General features: G+C 37.7%; 2 protein-coding genes and 1 pseudogene across 6 annotated transcripts; 1 reads left to right on the forward strand and 2 right to left on the reverse strand.

Moving 5' to 3' along the window:
• Positions 1-859: 859 nt before the first annotated feature.
• Positions 860-20,551, forward strand: LOC147518224 (CLP protease regulatory subunit CLPX1, mitochondrial-like). 5 transcript variants are annotated; one of them, XM_086594748.1, is made up of 6 exons: positions 866-1,077; positions 1,156-1,211; positions 18,877-18,981; positions 19,192-19,260; positions 19,459-19,581; positions 19,752-20,551. In XM_086594748.1, the coding sequence occupies exons 3-6, from the start codon at positions 18,928-18,930 to the stop codon at positions 19,821-19,823; spliced, it is 318 nt and encodes a 105-aa protein (XP_086450874.1). In that variant the 5' UTR covers positions 866-1,077; positions 1,156-1,211; positions 18,877-18,927; the 3' UTR covers positions 19,824-20,551. The 5 variants fall into 5 exon arrangements, 4 of the variants coding, with proteins under 4 accessions (XP_086450875.1, XP_086450874.1, XP_086450873.1 ...); XM_086594749.1 differs by lacking the exon at positions 1,156-1,211 and having other exon boundaries at positions 865-1,077; XM_086594747.1 differs by having other exon boundaries at positions 866-1,211.
• On the reverse strand, positions 2,219-6,369 carry LOC147518225 (uncharacterized; annotated as a pseudogene).
• Positions 14,898-16,564, reverse strand: LOC147518226 (uncharacterized). The gene is made up of 2 exons (XM_086593859.1): positions 16,045-16,564; positions 14,898-15,994 (listed from the first exon to the last, which is right to left on the reverse strand). Exons 1-2 carry the CDS (start codon positions 16,562-16,564, stop codon positions 14,898-14,900), a joined length of 1,617 nt encoding a protein of 538 aa, XP_086449985.1.
• Positions 20,552-25,707: the final 5,156 nt, after the last annotated feature.

The raw sequence follows: 25,707 nt of genomic DNA on the forward strand, positions 1-25,707 counted from the left end.
AACCACAACCGTAAGTGGAAGGGAATCTCACAACGTTGGCCGATTCTTTTACAATTCTTCAACAAATATCAAGCTATACTAAGAAAGCTTGAAGAACAACCTCCAAGCGGGTGAGGATGTGAAGACATTGTAAGATTTATTTATACTTCATTTAATTTATAAGTCGTTTATATACTACTTGATATTGATTTTGTTTTTGTTTTTTTTAATAAACGTAGCTTTCAGACGCGGCAGCAACTTATACGGCTACTACTGGGAAACCATGGATATGGCAAGATTGTTATAACTTAGTCAAACATACGCCAAAGTGGCAAAGAACTCAGTTACGCAACGAAACGCTTGCTCCAAGACCAAAGAAGAAAGCAAGATCCAGATATCTTGAAGGCTCGATTCTTCACCCTCAACCCCTTCAACGCCTCACTCTAACCTTTCACCTTCACTGTCACTAGTAGAAAAAAAGGGCTTTTGTGACTGTTTTAAAATGTTATTTGTGACTGTTCTGTTCGAAACGGTCACAAATGGCAAAAAAGGGCATTTGTGACTGTTTTGAAATGTTTTTTTGTGACTATCAGATCTAGAACCGTCACAAATCCTATTTGTGTATTGAAGATTATTTGTGACTATTCTCCCAAAACATTTACATACTCCGCACTTTATGTCACCATCTTAAATGATCTCATGATCTCATTTAGTTTTCGGTCCGCACCACAACTCCACTAAAAAATAACTACTTAGATACACAAACACACCACAGTGAGCCCACGTTCACACTCCCGCTTCCTACAAACACTTCCAGCCCATACGTGGCTACGTGCCACCAGAAGAAAAAAAAATCCTGTCTAAATTAATCCCAACACTAAACACACTTAGAAAAAAAAAATACTAGACAGTTCTAAATTTCCAAATGAGCCAACTTTCTCCTTCACCCACTTAGCTTCGTCTGCCACCGCCCTCGCCTCCGCCAATTAACCATTTTCTTTTTCTTTTTTCTCTTTCTCCTTCTCTCATCTTAACAATGTTTTCCTTCATGATCTATCTCTCAAAAAAGAAAATACTCATCTTTTTTGAAGACCAGAGGTATATACCCTCTCCCTTCCATATTGTTCTTAGATTTAACCGCAAGGCAATTCTTTAAAATGGCGTTCATTGATTTAGGGTTGTTTTTCAAGTAAAAGGTGATTCTTTTATATAGCTCAAAGGGTGGAGACAAGGTAAGCTCTTGCTCGATCTGTTGTATTGGAACACACGGGCCGTTGTACTCTAATTTAGCAAGATACCGCTCTTTGTTTCAGAGTGGGAAAACAAAATTTTGGAGAAATCGAAATTTTCCAAATTTTGCTAGGGTTTAATTTCTTAACAATATTTTTTTAGAGAAAGCCATAAGCTACGCCAATGCACCATAGCTTCTTACCTCCAATTCTCCCTTCTTTCTATCGCTTGCTGTGATTGGGGCTTGTTCATAGTATTATTCATTCAATGTTTCACCGAGAAAAACAGAAAAAGAAAACTTTTTTGTTATTCTTAACCTAGTCTTTTCCAAATAGCACATTTTGATATTTATTTTGATTTGAGATGGCGTGACTAGTGATTAATCAAGGGGTACCAGAAAATCTAAGGGATGTGGTTTAGTTTTAAGGTTCTAGCTTCTCGATTAGGTAACAAATGTATGGTCTCGAGTTGATCCAATTATATTCAGCACTACATATTCCAAGTTTGTGTCATAGTCGATAATAAATGGTGTAATTCTTCAGCTTTGTGTTTTCTTCAAATATTAGTCATGTTGACCGCCCACTACAAGAATACTGAGCATTTGCCACGGTCATTGACCGTGGCTAAAGATCTTTTGCCACGGTTATAAGCCGTTGCACGACCGTTGCCAATGCACCTGTGGCTAATCTTTGGCCACGGCTAAAGACCGTGGGTAAAGCTTCATTTTATGCCACGGTTATGAACCGTTACATGGGCCGTGGTGAATATTCCTTTTTGCCACAGCATTAAACCGTGGCTAATGCTCATCTGTAGAATGGATCTCTAATTTGGCCACAGGTCTAGGCCGTGGCAAATGTCTTTTATTGGAATGTACCTAATGGTTAGCCACAGTTTATGGCCGTGGCAAATGTATTGAATTGGATAAAAAAAAATTGATTCTGACGCCATACTAAATTCATTCAATTCGCATCACACCTGCAGGTCATACAAAATTCTATCATTTCACCAAGGGTCGAGTCGGACTACTTTTAACAATTTTATTGACATCATACTTTATACAAGTGAAAGCACATACTAGCGCAATCAACACGCTTTTGTATCTCAGTATTCACAGGTTTCCCAAGAAGCCCTTCCTTGACAAGGCCCCATATGACAAGAAGTGTCCCAAACATGCTCATCGTACCAGGTTTCAGTAGACCCACAAGAGCTCCTGCCACCGAGAAGTAGCTACCAGTAAGAACCTGGTAAGAGAGGCAAACAAAGTAACAATGAGATCAAAAGAGAATCCTGGCGATGCATATCTCATTAGTGTTCTAAGGCAGCTTCATGCCATAACATAAATATTAAGATGTCACGTGAATTAAGAGTGAAGTCCCCGATGCGAAACTAACTTATGTAATTCCAAGTGCATTGGACAAAAAATGGTAAAAGAGCATCAAGTGCTTATATTGGATGAACTTGAGGTCAAACATATCTGTGATGAGCAGACGCCTAAGTGAAAACCAGTGAAGGGTGCCCTGAACGACAATAGTCCCCAATATCAGTAGCTATAAATCTCAATAAGTTGGACCCAACAAAGTTAAATTTCAACCTGAGAAAATGAAAACTTACCCCTTTAAGATCCCCTGAGGTAGAAGGGAGCAACCGACAGACCTCTCTCTACATTCCATGTTAATGAACACAATGTTGTTTTGTGCTTAACAAAAAAGAAAACAAAGCCTACAAAGGAAAGTATTCTCAGTGAACAAATGTACATATTATGCAAGCAACTCATAGATTTCCTCACAAGTGATAGCATAAAGGACCTTAACTAGAATAAAGCCTTCTTATAGCTCCAATATCCTAGACATCAGAGCACACGAGTTTTAAATTCATTGACTAAGTAACTAAAGCTCCGAATTTTATAAGTTCAAGTAAGAAACTTGAAACTGAAAAAGAGGTTAAACTTGACTAAATTATGGTTCTGAAAATTAAATTTGGACGTCAAAGTCTTGAATGAAACTCATCAACATTTATCTAAAACTTCTTAAATTCCATTACCGATTTATTAAGTTGCTTAATTATAGTTACAGTTAAAGACTTCCGCGGTAACATTATTCTTATTCAAGATTTCGTCAAGATCCCAAAGCACATGGCTTGCAATCGGCAGCCCAAACAGCTTCGTTTTTCGCCAATTCAGAATATTGATTCTGCATTACACAATAGAATCCCTCAGAAATCTGGGCTAACATTTTGTTTGAAATAACCAATTGATGTCAATTCTTGTAAGAACAAGGTCAACAAGGACATCCAAGATTACACTAACAAAACTATGGAGATATCGGTTGGCTACTTGGCTACGCCCCAAAGTTTTAACTAGGCCGTGGTCGTAATTGAGCTCAAGCATAACGCCACAAAACAAATTAGCCGGGCACAAGACGAGCAAGTGAGCAACCTCACCAAAACATACACAACTGTCAAGAAAGAGAAAGTATGATCAACTATGATTTCCAACCATACCTTCCTACATGTTGACATAGGCTCATCGAATAGAAAGGCGGAAATCCTACAAGCATTTCGTACATAATGGCTCCAAGGGACCACCTGAAAAAGAATAAAAGAATATCCTCTTAAGAGATACCCTAACCTCTAAGGATCTTAATAAAATATTATAGTACTTACCAATCACATTCCATTCCATATCCCTTCTTCAACAAAACTTGGAGCAATATAGTCGGTGTACCGAAGCAAGTGAGAATAAGCCCGCCAAGTTTCAATATAGGCAGTTTAATACATGTGATCATGCAGTTAACATGAAGTTCTCCAAAACTGCTATGGTTACAAACAAACCAACTTATATAATGATACTATATACACGGGAAGGTGAGATAGTCAAATAGCAATAACAAATTAAGTAATATTATCCATGGCAAATGTTGAAGAAGCACAAAAAGGTAGGCAACGTGGCATTTCCCATAGCCGTTGAGATGGATGCGAGGCAAATGTGATTTTCAAGAAACAGAGCAAAAACAGTTCATAGATCCAAAGCAGCTTATTAGGCAAAGGTTGCAAACACGATTCAATAAACCGAAACTCAAATAACATCATGTTAAGGAATTACCAACATCCTCCTATTTCTTTGCCAATTTTGTAATTGCTCTGGCCAATGTCGCTTTGGCACGAAGGCCCCCCATTACTTTGCAAGGGTCCACTTACATTGTTTCTAACAGAAAAAATCTTGTTCATGAAGTGTAATCTAGCCTCTATGGTTTACATAGCCCAAAGTCCGACAACTTCATGTGCCCATATCTATCCAAAGAAAAGATTGTCGGGTTTGATGTCCCTAAAAAATACAAGAAAAGCAAGGCTTACTTCTTCTCTTGTCCCGAAAAAGAAAATGTATAAAATGTAGAAACAAAGATATCAACAAAACAAAAAGCATACCTGTGGATATAATTATGTTTATGAATAGACTCAATAGCTAGAACTGTCTCTCCAACATAAAACCTAGCCTCATCTTTCACCAAAGTATCCTTCCGCGATAAGTAAAGTCATCATATCTCCACCGTAGATATTCCATAATAAGATACTGATATACTCTTCATCCGGAAAAGAACAATAAAGTTTGACAATACAATTGCTATCAACCTCTGCAAAGAAGATTCCTTTCGGCTTTAACATGCTCGACCAAGAAGCAAACGGAAATAAGTAAAATTGGGAACTCAAGCAGAAGTTACCACATGCCGAAGGAATAAAAATATACACCTGCCCTCTCTCATAAGCATTTCTGATTTCTTAAAGCTTCTTCATTGCGTATACATGACTTGTTGTCTTTTCCCTACAAATTCTAACCTGCGAAGTTGAAAATATGATATACTTGAGAAAAAAGAACTATGTTTCCATTGGTAAAAGAATAATATACTGAAATAGAAAGAAAGAATGAAGTACAATGCCAGTCAAGAAAACCCTACTTAAGTTAAAAAAATAAGAAGAAAAAAGGATAGGAAACAAGCTCAAGCATACACATCTCATCGATCGAAACTCTCCCCATCTAGTAAAACAAAAAGAAGTATGCTCATGCTACTATAAGTTTTTCCCCAGACACATGAGGCCTTTTGATGCAAAAAGAGTGTCTTTAACGACGAAAAAGATAATCTCGAGAAAAGCAGCAGATACACAAGAGTACAAACCTCACCATGAATGTGCTTACCCCTTAAAGGAGCAAAGAAAAAGTTTGATTCTCATTAGAAATGACAATAAGCATGAATCCACTCTAACACCGAGGAGTATATACACAAATGGTGCTCCATATAGGTTATTTACAACCAAATTCTGATTAGCTTGTGAAAATATGTCGACTATGCTAATGTTTAAACTCTCTTACAAGTACTTTCTCCCTCTTCAGTCATATTTCTATTAAACGTAAAACGAAAGGTGCCACGCTACAATTCAGGGACCTAACAATAAGAACAATCAACAGATATAGCGTGAGGTAAGAGAAAACACACCTCACCAAAAGCACCCTTTCCTATCATCGTCAACAACTCAAAATCATCAGCCCCCATTTTATGCCTCTCAAGACGATGTATTCTCGTCTCTTTTTCTCCGTGTACTTAAGTAGGTTATTTTGCTCCTCCTTAGATACCTCAAAGATCAGCCAACTTCCTTTCCAACACATTATAGTGCTTTTGAAAACATACATGTAAGTAGTGGAGATGCCATAATATACATAAGTATACTGATATACAAGGATACAATTGTGTGGGTGCGTGTCGCTGGAAGAACAATAAATGGTGCTATATTTGGTAGCAGATTTCATAGTGATATTGCATTCCACAACACATGCTAATAAAAAAATGGCATTAATAGCAACACATGTTGATTGAAAAACAAAAAAAATATTGGAAAAAAACATATTCTATATGGATAATTGCTAGGGTTTAATCAATTATCATAAACCGAAATAGAGATATAAACATACGGCTTCATGAAGAAACTCCCAAAACCCAAGCCGCTTTCCACGACATGGAAAAAAAATGAAACGGTCTCATGAGACGCGTTCTTCATGAGGTACTTGGAAGACAATTTAGAAAGAGGAGATCCAATGCTAGCAATCTTCATTACATCTTGTTCACCAAACTCTAATAAATCCCAATCTAAAGCACCATTTAGAAAGACCATTACTTTTTATAAAGTAAATGTAGGCTTACACCTAAGTAACCTGGACACTTCATTTCCTTAAAAGAATCCGTGCGGACACAGAGGCACCTGATCTAAGATTTTCTAATTATTGTGCGCGATAGGTTACAAGGTCAAAAGAAATTAGAACTTTACAATAAAAACTAATATGTAAACATATATTCACCATTCCTAATTTAACTTCCAAATATATGTGCAAAAAGCCCATGAGCAATCCAATTGGCGTTAGGTACATATAAATGTTCATATTCTTGCCTCTCAGTTTTATCTCTTTATTGAAAACACTTGTTGATAATATATGTCCAGTGAGCTTCACAACCTTAAGGAATTAATACATGACACAATACGACAAAAGCCACAAACGCGTAAAAGATGTTCCCAATATGGCTCTACTTGATCATTTTATTGCTCTTAAGATTGTCCTTAAAGCATAGAATCTTGCTAAGATGGCAATGAGTCCACCCTAGGGTGTATAAGTTCATGAGTGCCACTCTCATATCTATTTATGAAGGGGATGCTATGATTTTGAACGTTGGCATAGTTAGTGAATGCAAAACCCAATTACATGCAAGTACAATGAATTTGGATCAAAGTTTTTGCTATTTCTATGGCAGCATTGTAATGGAAGCTGAAATGTTGTATATCTAAGTGATCATGAACCCTGAAAGAATAAATCAGACTCACCGCATCTTGTCCGTCTCCTGAAAATTTAGCCCTATGATAAAATATTTCGAAAATGGCTCCATAGGGGCTCGCAATAGCTGCAATCTCAATAGAGGATTGAATAAACCTGTAACTCGATTTAAATGAAGGTTTCAGGAAAAACAAAAAGGATAATAAAGAAGTAATAACCAATTTATCTATATAGGTAAAACCTACGCAAGAAGGCATGACGCTAGGAGTTGTGGAAAACCAAAGAAGTTTTCAATCTCGTCGAATTTCTCAGCTAGAGCATGTCGAACTAGTGTATGTCTGTCGTACTCAATTACCTGTTTAAATATACAAAATGCAATTACTTGTAACATCAATGTATTACACGTCAAAATAACCTTAGCAAGAATATCTTGTTAAACCATGGAGATCATAATGCTACGTTCAGGGAACCATATATGTGGAGTATCTAAATAGTACAAATTGAGATGAGAAACTCTGAACAAAGTGCAGATGCTAAGAGTGGACCTGAGGAACTTGTACAGCAGGTAAGAACCTAGCTTGAAGAGCCCTAATTATATTGGAATCAATATTGATTCCAATATAATTAGGAAAAAATCAGCTCATTTCAGTATCTCTAGCCTTGTCGAATGTGGTTTACAAAACTGAAATAATATAGACCATTACAAAAATTGCAAATGTAAACACAGCTTTTTGGAGATTACACAAAATGAAATGAGCCTGTGCACCTGCAGTCTAAGGTAAGAAAAAAGATTGGAGTCTCGAAAGCAAGCGGATCAACTTGTCCAGCTAGACCAAGAACTTAACATTAATATCTTCCCACCACCGGTGGTCAATCACGGGAACTTATGTCTTTGGTAAACTGTCAAAGAAAGACAAGTACACCGTAAATTAGGTCTTTTCCTGGTCTTGATATTGCAGTATATCATGGATGAAAGTGCTTCAATGGAAAATTCTAAGATGCAAAAAGTATATGAAGGACAGAGTAGCAGCGAGATTGGTGATAAAATTAGCAATTTACCTGATAATATTCTTCATTACATTCTCTCTTGTCTTCCTACAAAATATGCTGTTGGTACTAGTGTGTTATCGACTAGATGGACGTACCTTTGGACTGGAATCCACAATCTTGACTTTTGTGAACAGCTATCATATGCCAAATCAGCAGACAACACATATGTCAAAAACTGTAATAAATTCTCTCCCTGGCATCGCTGTAGATGTTCTCACATAATATTACAGAACCTGAACCATGATGGACGCAAAATCCAAGTCAGCTTCTCCCTCAAGAATTGTGGAGAGTTCCAAGTACACACGCTCAGCATCCAAAAGAATACCTAGCCGATGGATTATCAAAGCACCACGCCTGAAAAAAAAATTAAAGACTTACATTAGAAACAAAAACATGTTTAAACTCATAAAGGGAAACAACGTTATCCAAACCGATTGGTAAACATAAAAGGAAATTAACTCACTTCTCGAGAAGCGAGTGATCAACTCGAAATTTATGCACTAGGAAAACAACAAGTTGGCGAATTTGAGGGTGCATCCCTCGCTATGCATGCATGCACATCAACCACCAGGAGAACTACCTGTGAATGATAATCTCATTTTAATTTACTCCTTAATTCAATAGGGAAGTAAGCCTTAAAGGCACAAATAACACATAAAAATTCAAACACCATGATGGACCTGCCATTAGCGAAGGGATAATTGATGATATTGGTTGCCCTTTGTACCTCTTGGTAGCTCTTCCCCGCAGCCCGAGAAAAAAATAAACGTAATTAAATACAAAGAGAAACATATTATACACCACTTCTCCCTCCTCCTTTTTTCGGGCTTGGGACCGGGTAATGCAAATGCAAACGTAAAGTTTACTTGCATTGGCGGAGTTAAAAAATGGGTTAGCAAAAACCGAGAAAGCAAAAAATGATACCAGTTTGGGAGTAGCTTGGACATAAACATAGAAACGCGTTTCAAATTAGCAAAAGAGATAACATAGTCAAACATGCCCATAGGCATGTATCATAAACAAAAAAAAGATAGTAAACTTATTCAAGACCGCGATGTAGATGACATAAACTCAACACATGACTTGGGCCATATAACATTTCCTGGGCAACTCTCTCCTAGATTCTTACACCATGCATCATGAGGGCATGGTAGAGCAGCATCTTGTGCATGTACTTCATCAACGTAAACTAAGTAAGACCTCTCTCCCAAGCACCTTTCATGGAACTTGTAGGTGGGGTCAACTTCTTTAACACATCCAGTTGCCACAATGTCAAGAGGCCAACCACCAAGTAAGTTAACTTCTTTGCCAATCTTTGAGGTTTCCGGCTGAAAAACAAAGGTGTTGGATATAAAAAGATCAAACAACTTACAAAGGCTTAAGTAAAGCATTAAAAGAGACAATCGCATACCGAGGTTGCATTACTGGAGCGAGGTATATTACTGGAAGTTCCAAAAGAGTTGGTCGTGGATGGTTCTTGTTGCCTCAACATCGTTGACCTAATCTCTTCTAATTGCATAGCAAAATTCATTTGGTTTGTTTGAGTCTCCTTCCATAGCTTGGAGTTTTCTTCTGCCAAGTGATAGTTTTGACCCAAAACAGGCTCCATGCTCTTCATTGCTGTTTTGTTGACCCCTGGACCCATAGCCCGACATCGGCCCCCGCTATCTTTGCCAACCACCAGATCCAAACACATTTCATTTTACCTACAATATAGCACAAACATTTAATGCACTACCGACATCCTAATTTGCATACCCTTGTCACGGCATCGTCGCTGATTGTCATTGGAGACCACGAATTTGCGGACATGTCCTCATTAATCCTCTCCTATTCAACACAACAGAGTGAAACCATAATACATTTTACCAAGTAAAGTATTACACTAAAGCTCAAGACTGCAATCAAACCTTGATACAACTTAAATAACTTACTACCAACAATCCCTCCCACCGAAAAATGACATTTACCTCCCACTCAACCGGTTCTCGTGCATGGAGCTTTCCTCTTGTGCATCCGATATAAGATTCAGGCCTAGCAACCATATGGATCGGCTTGTTCTCGTTCCTTAGCAATCTGTTGTCGAATAATTTGGGTGGGTGTCCTCCCAACGCAAGTAGAGTTGTTTGTTTTGACCGGTTTATAGTGTTCCTTTCACTAGCAGCCTATATACAAAACAATATATAAGAGAGAATATACATATAAGATTCACAACTAATAAACTAATGATTAGATAACCGGAATTTTTCGTTGCACATATCAACAAAACCCGCCAATCTTCAAGATTGACACCTTCCGAGCCGGACCTTGTTTAACAACAAGAGGGAGATTTTCCCTTGACTAAGTTTTTATACAAGGTGCTCTTATGACGCCTCCATGCCTCACCCATGACTTTTTAGTGTATATCGATTGATGCTAGGGCCCCACAAACCCAAAGCTGGTTTCCAATGTTTCAAAGACGCGTCTACTAACGTTATGTTTCAAATAGCGGTTGGAAAAGTATCATAGCATATCCGGACGCCACCCGCATAAGTACACCACATTCAGAGGAAAAACCTACTTACCTCTCGCTAAAGGGTGACATGGTTGTTCAAGATGGTCCAATGTTAACCAAACTTTTTCTTTGTATTTGGCGATCCGAGACATTCCTTTTGCCTTACCTCTAGTTTCCTTAGGAGCATTGGATGATTCTGGAGTAGATGGAGTCCTATCTATAAGTACATAGTAAACTTGTCAATTAGTATACATTAAAGTTCAGATGCAATGCAATCAACTGTAAAATGAAGAGCTTGTTTAGTTGTTAATGGTGGCCTCTAAGGGGTGATTTATTACCTTAGGGGTATTTAGGACTTTTCACACCAAAAACAAAAAAATCATGCAAAAACCACACGGTTTAGGTAGTTTAGAGGCAATAAACCCTAGCACACTAGCTAGGGTTCGTAAGGAAGTAGATGATATCGACCAAGAAACACTGCAGAGTGAGGAAGCAGACATGGAGTTAATGTCATCTGTGCTCAGAAAAAGGTATGGAGTGGGTTCTTTGGAGAGGTACAGGCAAAGATTAAACCGCGAAAGTTTAGGATCTGGAAATACAGAACGCACTAAGATGGATGACGTTGCTCTTGATATAGCATTGAAGATACATGACGAGGAAGGTATTGAAAATAAGGCTGATACAGAATCGCCCATTACCAAAGAAGCTCTCGAGAAACTCCAGAGAGATGTTGAACGTTATTTCAAGTCAAAAAGGGTACTAGGAGTGGAAGGGGCTTCACCATCCAGCAGTACTGCAAGTTTATGCGAAACACAAGGCAACAAGGGGCAGCAAAATACGTCAGAAAATCTGAAGCGCACTGACCAAGTCGATAACGCCAGCCAGGTTATCGAAAAGCGCCGCAGCAGAGAAGTCGAAAAGTGTAATAATCTAACAGAAAGTGAAAGCGCCGAGAATCGAATCGGAAAAACTAAAAGCGTAACAAAATAGAAATGTCACCGAAGAAAGAAATGGTGGAAGAGATAAACAAAAAACAAACTGAGGACATGAGTATGGAAGTAGAAGCTATAAAAGGGCAAGAGGTACAGGAAGTATTAACAGTGGAGGATGAACAAGGATGGGAATCACCGAGACGCAAGCATTCTTGCAGAGCAAAAAACAAGGGATCGAGTTCAGAGGCTAAGACAATGAGTACTGAAACTAAGGGAAAGGGAGTTATGAGTGGAATGGTAGAACAAAAGGACGCGACCGTAAATGGCGAGAAAAAAGGCAACGACTTCTGAGAGGCAAGAGCAGGAAGAGAATAGATTCACACAACTAGCCAAGAGGTCTGAAGGATCAGAAACTGAAAAACTGGCGGGGAAGAAAACTGAGGTATCCAAAGTAACTACGTCAGCAGCTAAGGTAGCGGTAAAAGAAGGTACCAAATGTGGTTCCTTAACACACAACCAACCATTTAAATGATAAATCTAGCATGTTGGAATATGCGAGGGTTCAACCAAGCATTCAAACAAGTGGAGGTAAGGGATATGATTCTCAAGTATGACATCAGTCTTATGGGATTGATCGAGACAAGAGTTAAGCAAAATAGGATGGATGAAATAGTGAATAAATGTTGTAACCAATGGCAAAGTGTGAATAACTATCAGTTTAGCGAGCTGGGAAGGATATGGGTCTGCTGGGATCCGCAAAGGTGCTCTGTGACAACTCACTGTTAGGGGGCTATGACTAGAAATAAGGGTCACTGTTAGGGGGCTACTGGATCACCGGATCGGTTCAGATGCAGTATCGTCGTGAAAAGGCGCTTAGTCGCTATAGGTATAACCCCAGGTAGTAATGCGTCTGCATAAGTAGCGACCTAAGTATAACCACTTGGCTTTATCTCCCCGCAAAAATAAATGATGCAATGCAGAGGCTAGGATAGGAGGAGCAGGGTGGTCTTGCGGGTAACCAAGAAACACATAACTAGACAAAATTCAAAATTCTTACCATAATTAGTCTCGCTCCATGTCGCCCTCCTCGAGTCACTTTCGGACAAGTTCAAGTTGTTTTGAGATGGAGTTCCCATGAAGGCTGCTGTACATATTGTAACAAGTCCCATAAACTCTTAATATTCAAAACATGCATTTTTCAAGTATCTAAAACATGATGTATCAAAACACAGATATTGCATAACATTTAATCTATCAAAACAAATCGAAAAACATAATATCCATTTATAATTATGTAACCTGAAAAATCAAACACGGTATTCAAAATTCAAACACGTATTCAAATTTTAAACATAGATTCAAAATTCAAACATAGTTAATGCAGATAAGCATTTAGTTAAAGTGAACTAATTCCTTTTTTGTCTTTTCTTCCTCCTAGTGTCTTCAACAACCACAAACATATCGTCTGGATCGTTAAAAATCAGATCATCTGTGGATGGTTCAAGGTTACTAGGGCTCCGCATAAGAAGGATCAACTTCAATTGGGTCATCGATAAGACATGTTTCATCTTGATCACAATACACCTTTCTTGGGACTTCCAAAACCACATGCCAGTCGGGATCTTTTGGATCTTTAGAGTAGAAAACCTGAGAAGCTTTATCTGCAAGAATGAATGGTTCGTCACTCATATTATCCGAACTAATTTGATTTGACAAATTTACCAATTTAAGGTTCGCTTCCACATCTAGCTTCACACCATGTCTAAGTTTAACCCATTCACACTTGAACAAAACAGCCGGTACCCATCTCGATACTTCAACTGAATGATATTCGTAAGAACACCGTAATATTCTGCAACATCTTCTACTGGGTTCTTATCCTTCGCGCTAGCCCGGAATGTAGTTGGACACTCTATGCAAACACCACTATTTTGGTTCCTCTTATTCTCCTGATAGTCTTTTGTAATAAAGAGGAAACCATTGACACAATACTTCTTGTACGCCATGGCACAGCTCACTGGTCCCGCCACTATATTTTTGAAAGAATCTTCCTCTATGTCTTCAAACTCAGGCTGTCTTCTCAACCAAGGAATGAACTCGTCATCCATGGACACCCTATATTGGCCTGCCTTCCTCCCTGCACACTGCCTACGAGCTTCCAAATCTGCGGTGTACTCCCTAAATAAGATATTACGTTTATAAATATATGTATTAGTTAAAGCAATAGTCTGTTTAAGTATATAGAAGTTATAATTTCAACTTTTAAAATTTAGAAATACATACGTGTACCACCAATCATATCTTGGATGGCTTTTCAGTACCCAATTGCGTGCTTGCTCATATTCAACACCTACCAAATGATAAGTATGACCCAAACCAATCGGGCCAACTTCATCAGCCCCATCAAATTCACTATCAAACACATCTGATGGTATTACTTCTTCACCACTAGACTTTCGCTCAAGCTTCTGGAGAAGACTATTCCCTCCTTTGTAACCAGTGCAATAGTTCATGGTTTCCTCTTTCAAGTATCGCTCCGCGATACAACCTTCAGGACGTGCCTTGTTTGTAACATAATCCTTGTAAACCTTCATCATCCTTCACAAAATTAAGAATTTTATAACATAATAACTTAACACAAATCAACCATGAAGCTAAGTAAACAATCTTATTAGTTAGAATTACCTCTCAAACAAATACATCCAACGATAGAATACTGGTCCACACATACGAGCCTCATACGCTAAGTGAATAGGTAGATGCATCATTATTACAAATACCGATGGAGGACAAATTTTTTCAAGCTCACATAAAGTCCTGACCATACCCCTCTCAAGTGCATGTAAAGTGTCAACATCAAGTCTCCTCGAACATAATGCACGAAAAAATGTGCAAATACTCAAGATCACATGTCGGACTTCCTTCCTATCTCGATATGCATGTTGGATCAACATTGGAAGCAAATGTTGCATCAAAATGTGATAATCATGAGACTTCATTCCACTCAAATCCTTCGCACCGCCTTGGACAATATTCTTCCAGTTACCACTAAACCCAACAGGTACTTTGAGATCTCTTAAGCTCGTAAGGAACAACTTTTTCTCCTCCGCTCGAAGCCAAAACACCCCGTGCTTCATAACCTTCTTACCATTTTGATCACTCAACCAATACTTCCTTTTAATCCCAAGAAGTTGCAAATCTTTGCGTGCATTGGCGTTATCTTTTGTTTTTCCTTTTGTGTTCAACATCATAGCAATCAGGAGTTCACAAACATTTTTTTTTAATGTGCATAACGTCCAAGTTGTGACGGATAAGAAGCTCTGCCCAATATGGAAGCCTAAATAATATCGACTGTTTGAAAAAACATGTCCCATCCCCATTGTCCTCTTTTTGTTTTCTACTACCCTTCCCTTTTTTTTTTCCTTTTTCCATTCCCCTTTTCCTTCTCTTTGCCCTTACCCCATTGCACTTTCAGATTCTGTGTCATTTGTTCAACTTGCAGTCCGGTCAATCTCAAAGGCTGTTCTCTAAGCTCTTCAGTCTTGTTAAAGGTGCTTGGTCTAGTGTCCATCCTACTAGCATCCGACGAGGGCAAAAATCGTCTACTATCCATGTAAGCAAATTTCTGGCTATGTTGGAGTCTCAATGAAGAGGTATTTGGACCACAAATGGGACAAGCATATTTGCCATGGGTTCTACAACCAGATATGTTACCTAATGCAGGAAAGTCATGGATAGTCCATAACAAAACTGCACGCATATTGAACATTTTGCCTCTATTTGCGTCCTTCACAGTCACCCCGGTATTCCACAAAGATTGTAATTCACGAATAAGAGGCTGTAAATATATGTCGATATCCTTTCCTGGTTGTCGTGGCCCTTCGATGAGTAAAGAGAGCATGGTAAATTTGGGTTTCATGCAAAGCCACGGAGGAAGGTTATAGGCAACACACATTACAGGCCAAGAGCTGTATAATGTGCCACAAGTTCCAAAAGGATTGAAACCATCTGTCGCTAGTCCTAATCGAACATTACGAGCTTCAGCTGAAAAGTCTTTATACTTCCGATCAATTAATTTCCAATTAGATGAGTCAACTGGATGCCCCATCTCTCCACCTTTCAATCGATTTTCCGAGTGCCAACACATCTCCTTTGCCACCCATGGTACACTATACAACCTCTTTAACCTCGCCGTAATTGGAAAATATCGGAGTATCTTTGCTGGAATCCTAATATGTTTCTTCCTCTGTTCGATATCAGCATATTTGTACCTCGACGCTCCACACGTAGTACAAGTATCCCTCCAATCATCATCTCTCCAAAATAGCATGCAATCATTCGGGCAAGCATCAATTTTCTCATATTTAAGGCCCAACTCTTTTATTAATTTTTCTGCCCTATAAGTATTCTCCGGAGTCTTGTTGTCACGTGGAAAAGCCACACGAAGTAATTCGAGGAGTCCCGTAAAAACTCTTTGTCCGTCCACCCATGTGTAACCTTTAACCAAAACAACTTGACGACAAATTTCAAAACTGTAAAGTCCTCACAATCAGGATATAAGGGACTCAAAGCCTCACGAAAATTATCAGACTCAATTGTGTCAGGCTCTTCCTCAACTATAGGATCTTCCTCAACTATTCCTCGAGCACCATCTGTTGAACATTGTTCAATAACAGCATCCAAGTTATCACCGTCAAGTTCTTCTACGACGGTACTAAATGCAACATTCTCCTCAAAAAAGGGGAAGTCCCCTCCCACCTCAAAATTAGTGGAATTTGACCTTCCACCTCTTTCAAATGCCACACTTGGTGGCTGACTTGTTTCTCCATGCATTTTCCAAAATGTATACTGTTTGTAGAAGCCCTTTTGGTAACAATGCAATGTGACCACCTCATGGGTTAGTGCTCGACCCCTATTTCTACAGTTATCGCATGGACATGGGATCACATCCTTGTGGTGACAGTTATCCCTTGCAAATTGTACAAATTGATTAACACCATGAATAAAACGATCATCCTCTTTTGGTAAATCAATCCAACTTTTATCTATCACCCCAAACCTCTCCATACTGTAGTTCTTGCAATACGAATAAATCAAAAATAGTTAGAGCTGAAAATACAATGGCAGGTAAACCATACACATAATAGACCACCACATAAGTAAATAATGAACTCCACGTTGGGAGAGACTAAAATAGCACAAGTACTACATCCAACAATCAATCTAACCTAGTTGCACCCATAAATTCAAATAAATTGGAAGCACACAAAAAAATGGATCGATTGAGGCATGCATACGAAAAAAACAAACTACATTCTCACTTTAAAAACTAAATTGAAACTAGATAAAGAACAGTAACAACAAAGATGATATCATATGCAACCAAGTAGGATGTTATCTAAAAAAAATATAATTATACCGCCCATATTAGTAGCGTATTTTAGTTAACCCAGTAGCAATATCTTAACTTGCATTCAATATAATATAGAGTAGGAGCATAAAAATAAAAAGAAGCAAGTAAGGGTTCTCCTACTCACTTCTACAAACTACCACACACTTCAACAACAGACTCAATATTAAAACAATTACTTCTTGAGACTACCGCGAACATTAGGCTTTGGTTTAAAAGAAGTGTCAATAACAACAATAGCATCCAAGTTACTAATCTTGGTATCGACAAATGGATTCTTAAGGTGCTTAGAATCATGATGAATTTGTATGTGAGACACTCTCACTTACAATATAATAAATTATTAAATATATTAAATTATTTCTTCTAAAATAAATAACAAATGGGTATATTTGACCTTACAAAATATTGATTTGAATTCCATAAAAATGCCCAACACTTAGCTAATCAACACTACAACTTACTGCAATTAACATTCTGAATTGCACCTTAGGCGCATTGATATAATAAATAGAGAACATAATGCAAGTACATCACGTCAACAAGTAGCAAATATCTATCATCTAGTAAGTCACATAACAAACAAATGTGATTTTATTGAACTTAGTTATACCTAAAAACTCAAACGACCAACACAAACCCATTTTAACTTAGAATCGGGGACTAACATATAACAATAACACAACCCCATTTGGTGATAGAATCAGTACTAACAAAAGATCTATAACCAAGATAAGTAAAACAAAACAAGTTTCAACTTTTCTAGAAATACCCCATTTCAAGTTAACACCAAACCGTAGATGGGAGAAAAACTCACCATGTAAATGAAAAAAAAAACAATAATCCGGACCTGTTCACAACAAATATCATAAACCATGAGTGATATTATTTCATTTAAACTAAATTTTAACAAAACAAACCTTACAAACACTACTTTTTCATAGAAATTGGTAAACACTACTTTTTCATAGACATGTTTTCTGTTTCTATGGAGTGAGTATAACGACAAACAACAAATGCAAAGTTTTCGTTTCTATGTATAATATAACTTCAATCTCCTACCCAAAACATGCTTCAACCATCTCACAACATTTACATGAGAGGGTAGAGCCACTCCACCCCAAAAGTTGACTAGATCTTGAATCGGGGCTACTTATTTGATCTGAAATGATCTCCCTGCCATGGAGATCATCCTTGCAAAAATCAGCTCATTTAATATTTCCTTTATTTTCATTTCCCCCTGAACCATTGCTTATATAGTTATATAGCATAGTTTATCATCAAGTAACTTTAAACAAAAGGGGTTTACGATCGGGTGGGTTTTCACGGCATCCGCATTATGCAGAGTCAAGCAATGCCATTCGATTCTACTCACGTCAGCAAACCGCCCAAAGGTCTCTTATATCTGGGAGACAGTATTATAAGTTTCCACTAATAGCAACACACATCAAGAGCTCAGGTTAAAAAGCAAGAATTGTTAGAGGGGATAGAGAGACATGAGGGGAAAAACGAATAACAACCTAGTGATTAAAGACGAAGTTTTTCTCAAAAAAATAATGATTTAGAGATGTTCAAAGTGAGATTAGCAGAAGAAGAAAACAAAACATAGAAAAGATTACCTGAGAGAGAGGGGAGTGGCGTGTCTGCGTCAGCCGTGAGAGAGGAGAAGGGAAGAAAACAGAGACAGAGTATTTGTTTTGTTTTTGTTTTTTTAATTTTCGATTTCGATAAACCTCGAGAGAGTAGTTTACATTACGTAGAATTTTTGGTCCGTGGCCAAAAACCCAAGTAAACTTAAACCGCACCGACCTTTGGCCACACCTGTCAAAAGTTTTAGCCACGGCTAAAGTCCGTGGTTAGTATGCAACAGCCTATGACCGTGGCTAAAGCTCATCTGTACCTGTGGCCAAAAGTCATTTTTCTTGTAGTGGCCCGAATTGGAATTTCTTCTATTTTCACTTGTAATCAGGCTCCAAGATTTGTCAATTGGGTTTGGAGCACCGTACATGTGTGTGCAAACATGAGGACTGGTGGTTTGACAAATGCTGCCATCACATCGTCTTTACTGGAAACTGTAAGTAAGAACCCACTTTTGGGCTAGTTTAACTTTTAGTCATATTTTCTATCACTTTTGCTCAAACTAGCATACTTACACACACAATCCAGAAGTGGCACATGGCAATGCTACTTTCTAATTAATTTTTATTGCTGTCTTCTATATTAAATAATTATTCATGTCTATATTCATATTTTGCATCAAACTTCTCCTTATTAACTTCGACAGTTGAAATCATTGATTTTGGCAAAAAATGCCCATGGAAAACAATATAGGAAGATGTTTCAGATGAATGATGTAAGTTCTTAATCTGCACCCTTCTCCCTTATCAGATCTGTCACACTTTATAAACCCATTGTATATTCTTTTTTCCCATTTCTTTTTCATTCGACTAGTATTATATACGTTGATTTTCTTTCGGGTATAAATGGCGTCGTTGATCAATCTAAGGAACTAGGGTGTATCTGTTAATTACTTGTCTTCTTATCTCCATAGGTCAAGTTGCATTTCACTGAAGTTGCTTTGAGACTAATTGCTAGAAAATCAATGGCCAGAAGCACTGGTGCCCGAGGCTTAAGATCCTTGCTAGTGAATATTTTGATGGATGCCATGTATGAGGTACACTATTTCTTCCTATTTGATGACAATGTTCTGTATTTTCAGTCAATGGCATTTTGACATGCCAAGGCACCCTTGAAAATGATATGAATACTGATGACACAACTGGTTAATTTCTTAGTATTGCTTGTAATATTAATTGGACATTATGAATTGCTATTGTGTTCCAGACAAGGGAGGAAGGATCTGAACGAATGCTAGATGCAGAACATGAGCTTCCTTATATTGTTGTCAGCATGTAATTTTCTAGCAGTGCCCAACATGATTTCGACCTTACCGATCACACACAAAAAAGGTGATTTCTTCATTGTACATTAGTAAGTTATAGTATATACATGTGGGGCCATTACCAAGTCCTTTGTCACCCAGTATAAGTACATTGAGCTCTTGCTAATGTGAGAATTGAGAACAAAGATTCCAAGTGGAGCAGCTGATAAAAGGATGGTAAAAGTTTCGCATGAAGGGCAGCAAAAATGCCAATGCAGATTGTTCAGAGGTTGATCATCTTACCAGGAAGAGGTGACATGCCAAAGTGGCATGTGGAGAGGGTCCATCACTCTTAATCCAATCACTGGCTTCACCCCAGCTTCGTCCAATTTTCATCTGTGGTGCTAATATATCCGAGGAATCTGTTGGGTCATTATCATTATCTGGTTTAGTAGCGCTCTGTGATGGCCTGATTCTTTAGATTGATCGATGTAATACATTGCATTGGGTATGATTCACAGACTGTATAAATCTGATTGGTTCTTTTCTAGATTTAACTTATTTCATAGGCTGGTCAGAAATAATGCAGATTGCTTTCTAGGCATTCTAGTAGCAGTGGTCGTCTTCGGTGTTTCTTGTTTCCTTGAGCAGGTCAAAATATGAAAACTGGGGTGGTACACTCTGCTGGTATTGTATTCACATCCAATTTGTTAAAGAATATTCTGAATTGATATATTTAGTTATATATGAGCCAAGTACTGAATGTCATGGCTATAGAACTTATGGCTCTTATTCATGTGACTAAAGGGATGCTATATTCTTATCCATAGGTTGCTAACTTTTCCAATTATTTTATACGATTGGTTTATTATGTTTAAGATAAAGAATTTTGGCCGTAAAATGGCTTACACCTACAAGGAGATACTGGAGTGACGTTCGAATAGACTTTGTTCAGTTCATCCAATAATGTATTATGAACTATTCTCAAAATGAAAACCAGATGCAGAACAACCACAAGGCTTAAGACATACACGTGGGTGATCGACTTGGGCAAGATTAGGTTCTTTTTTTCAATTAGATTTGGCTTATTTAATTTATATGTATTACATTGGGAATGTGTTATTTATTTCATTATGTTTTGGAATATACAAATATATATTGGTTATCCAAGGGAATTGGCCGATAATTCAATGGAATTAGCACTTTATGAATGCTACTTGAAATATAATAGATAATATTCAGAGTGGCTTATTACAGGTCCAATTCCATGTGAGGTCTGTTTTCATGTGTATTCGATATTTTTTTTTAAACAAAATATATATTTATCACGGTTTTAACCAAACTGTCATGAATAGTTGTCCTTTTTGTGACCGCTACAAGATGATTACATCACTGTTTTGTTAGAACCGTCACAAACGATATGCTTTTTTGTGATTGTTTTTAAGTGTTTGTTTCGGTTTTATGTGGTGGATATAAGCTTATCTAGAAGAATTATTTGTGACGGTTTTCGGAAAAAAATAAATTACTCACTCCGTTATGGTTTTGGGAAAAAAAACAGTGACAAGACTTTTTGTGACAGTTTTTAACAGTGATATAAAGCATTTTTTTCTTGTAGTGTGTACTCAGAATATGATCCTATACCTAGCAATACCGAAGTTTTTTGGAGAGTTCGATTGGTAGGAAGAAGAGCAAAGAAATTGAGAAGAACAAAAAAATTGCTTCTACTATTGAGGGTAATGTTGCATCCACTGCTAAAAATATGTATGAATTTCTTTAGGATTTTAAAGAAAGCCGAAGACATAGAGAAGATATTCTAGATGAGCAATTTCAAACTATGGTAAAATTGAAGCAAGAGAAGACACAAAAAAAATTATTTTTGAAGCAAGAAAAACTCCGTGTTAGAGAGGAAAATGAGACTAGGTTGTTGGCAATGTCACTCGACAAACTCAATCCTCGTATGTGAAGGGTTTTAGAGCTAAAATAAGAAGCAATTGTAGCTAAATATGAAAAAAGTGTTGGATCAAGTAGTACAAATGAAGCTTCCAAGGACAAAGGAGCTAATGATGAAGAAAATGATGACTGGCTTGATAACTAGAGTAACTCTAGTAGTATGTAATAAGGGTGATATGTAATAGTTGTCTTTTATTTATTTATTTTTAATTTATGTTTTTGCAATCATGTATTAGTTGTCGTTCTATTAATAAAAATTACAATTCATTTACTAAATCAAATTGATCAAAGGAAGTAAATTAGAACTTATCAAAATAATCAAATGAATAATTCTAAATCACACAACATAATAATAATTGTCATACAACAAACTTAATATTATAAATCATCAAGTCCTCACTTCCTACTAACATACGCCTCCTCTGCCGTGAACTCCTCCTCAACTGTCCTTGTGCTGAACTCTCCATCTGTCTATGTGATGAACTCATCCTTGTGCGATCAATCTAAGCCTATAACTCATCAACCTGGCGTTGCAAATCATCATAATCCACATGAGCTTGGGAAAGAAGTCTCTCTCTCAACACTATAGGTGAATACCAAGGAGTGCATGCCATCATTTACACGAATGATTGTCTCATATCTCATGCGTAGCTCATCCTAAAATAATTATTCATTAATAATTTATGACATTTTCATAATAAACAAAAATAATTACCAGAGGTAAATGTCCAAGGTCAGGCTCTAACTGTACGACGTGAGTGTCATCAATAGAAGAAATGGGATGGTAAATCGTTTGGCCACTCGGATCACTCAAATTGAAAACCCAAGGCCACTCTGACTAAGGGGGATCTGGCACTGGAACAAATGTGTGTACAGGTTCATGCTGAAACATCGGCTATGACGGCTGGCCAATCTGATATTCATGTCTGACATCCATTCTGTTAACCGTATGAATGTTGCCTGTACTAACCATAGTTGGGAGCAAATGACCAATAGATACCTTAAACTAATAACGGTAATACTGCTCATAAGTTTACAATGTAACTAGGTCATAAGCTACTGGCCAACTCCAATCCACGTTTCTTTCGATGACTTGCTGTAAGGTCATGTCCTTAGCCTCTAATACATGGGTAGGCGGATTAGGGGGGATACCAAAGCATGGTGTGAGTTGTCTGTAACATCTATCCACTAAATACCAGTCCATATCACTCCCACAAGTGAATACAATCCTCCTATGAGAAATGAACAATGTGTATTTACAGTCATTCGCGTCGACGTGCACAGATGTCCACCAAGGCCTCCAAACAATAGAAGTCTGTGTGCTAAGCTCGAAGGGGGTTCTGACAGAAGTTATGTTATGACTGATCTCACTGTTTAGACGAGCTTGATGAGGTCCATGCCAAGTCCTGAGCCTAGGCCTTTCATCGGTGTATTATGTGAGGATAGGATTTGCAACACGGAAATACTCATAAAACCATACCTCTAAGATAATGACAAACCCTCCCATCTGGGCACTACTGACAACACTAGTCTACCGAGAAACCCTATCTAAACAACGCAACAAATTATAGCATATGGCTCCAACAAAATCAATACCGTACCACCCAACTCATGCAAGTGCTCAAAGTTGGCTAGATACCCCAAGTTAATAGTGGAATGGCCAGAAGGAAGAAACAAGACGCCCATCAAATACAGACAGAAAGCTCTTACATACTCATCAACATGTACTTGACCATCATCAGAATCAAGTTACAAATAATTTATTAAAAACTACAACCCATCATCATTAGTCAATGGTGTAATGTATGCAGTCTTGATACCATAAATCCTAATATCAGCGCTATCATATGACTCCTCGGTCAGACAAGGGAAGAAAGTCATCATTTGGGCAAAACTCTGAAATTCAATGTTATATCTCAACGGATGACCTAATCCTATACTCAAACCAGATATCATACAAAAATCTAGTGGAGTGAAACCCAACTTTCCCTGAGGGAAGTGAAAAGTATGTGTACTATCCCACCATCTCTTAACTAAACCATTGATAACTCCCTGAATGTCAGTCTTATTGTAAGGTATGTCAACTAGATGATCGAAGGTAGTCGCTAGAATTGTATCTCTAACATGGCCAAGTGCACCAACATTTTTAATATCATCCCACCACGTCTTAAATGCACGTGGAGTGCACCGAACCCTATACATAACACATCTCTGATGTATGCAAAATGAAACTAAAATTAAAAAAATAAAAATAAAAATGTACGTATTTAACTACTACTACTGCTAATATATGAAATTAAAATACATACCTGTTGTTCAAGAACAACTCTTGAGACATGCTTATCATGCCACCTCCTAGGCACCGATCTAAGATGGCTGAAATCCATAGGCTCAGCAGGAAATTCAAAATCGACTTATTGATACTAAAGCAGTAATGGATCGTCTGGCTCAGCTCCCTGATTTTCAGCTCCAGAAGTTCCTGGTTCATCATCTAGATCACCCATGGGATTGCTCCAAACCAATGCACTATTACCATTGTTTTGATCTTCCTCACCGTCACCATTCCATCTTGTTTGGTTATTATCGATGTATTCGTCGTTGGAATCCATTTTTTTGTTAGAACTAGAGAAACTATGTTGAAAACAAATGTGTGAAATGACAAAAGTCTGACTGTCGCGCGATATTTAAATAATCATAGCACGCGACATTGATAATGCCGCGCAACAGTGCTAATGGCGTGCAACAATAGTACTGGTGCGCGATATTACCAATGGCACGCGTGGTAGACCCTACAATCAAATTTGCGGTCGATATTTGCAACAATCTAGAATTAGTCAAAATTTCCAAATTTCGCCTTCAAATTTGAAGGTGATACTACCACCACTTAGAGATGCTCTAACCTCCCATACCATTCTTCGGTTCCTTTTCCCCAATTAAATTGTACTATCCTCATAGCACGTGCAAATGCACGTGCCCATTTACTAGTATCTCTACTAGTAGCATATCCTATAATGATCGTGGCCTCTTAAATTTATTCGGGTCTTTTTCTGACGCATAATACCCCTGAATAAATAATTAAATCAAAACATCCAAATACCATTTACAATGATAACTTGGTCTTTTTCGCCTTTAGTGAATTTATAATGCCCATTTTCTCCTTAAATTGAAGGATTGCTTAACCCATTTGAACAAGAGTAATCAGTCATTTCATGTGGTGGTAAATTAAAAAACCAAATCCACGCTATCAAATCAAATTGTACGCCGCCATAAATACAATTAATTAGCAATTTAATTAGGTTATTAAATAAGGAAATTAATGAGACGTTTAGAAAATGAAAAGACGAGAGAGAGAGAGAGAGAGAGAGAGAGAGTGCAAAGGAAGTAAACCATCTATTATTTTCTTCTCGCTAACCCAAAATCTACCCACTCTTCCAACTCCATAATCTCTCCATTGCCGATTATTGAAAAAAAAAACTTGATATTGATCTTTTTGATAATCCATGAGATTGTTGTGAAAGTTGATCTCGCTCTTTTTCTTTCTAACTTATTAATGGAAGCAATTTGAAAACAAACAATCAAGCTCAGAGAACACATCCCCAAGGAGCGCTGGAATTTCATTTATCTCTCTCTCTCTCGGTCCATCACCTTTGGTTGTATATTATTTGTTTCTGGTAGGTTTGATTATTGGCAGGGGAGGAGAGACCATCAAAAATTTGTAGACGAGATCAGGGGCACGCATCCAGGTAGTTGATATCGTAAGACCTTGAAATATAGTGCACGCTCTATAGGCAGCAATAAACGCAATGGCAAAGTGTTTGACTAAAGGTCACAATAAGAGGGGATAGTGTAATGGTTTTCACAGCTGTTGTTAAGAAGCCCACCTGAGGCATACAAGAAATTGAGTTCACAAGAATATTGGGAAAGGTTTGTGCGGTCAAGAATATCAGATGAGTTTCAGGTATGAATTTA

The sequence above is a fragment of the Coptis chinensis genome, chromosome 2 (genome assembly GCF_015680905.1).
Source record: "Coptis chinensis isolate HL-2020 chromosome 2, ASM1568090v1, whole genome shotgun sequence".
Lineage (NCBI taxonomy): Eukaryota > Viridiplantae > Streptophyta > Magnoliopsida > Ranunculales > Ranunculaceae > Coptis > Coptis chinensis.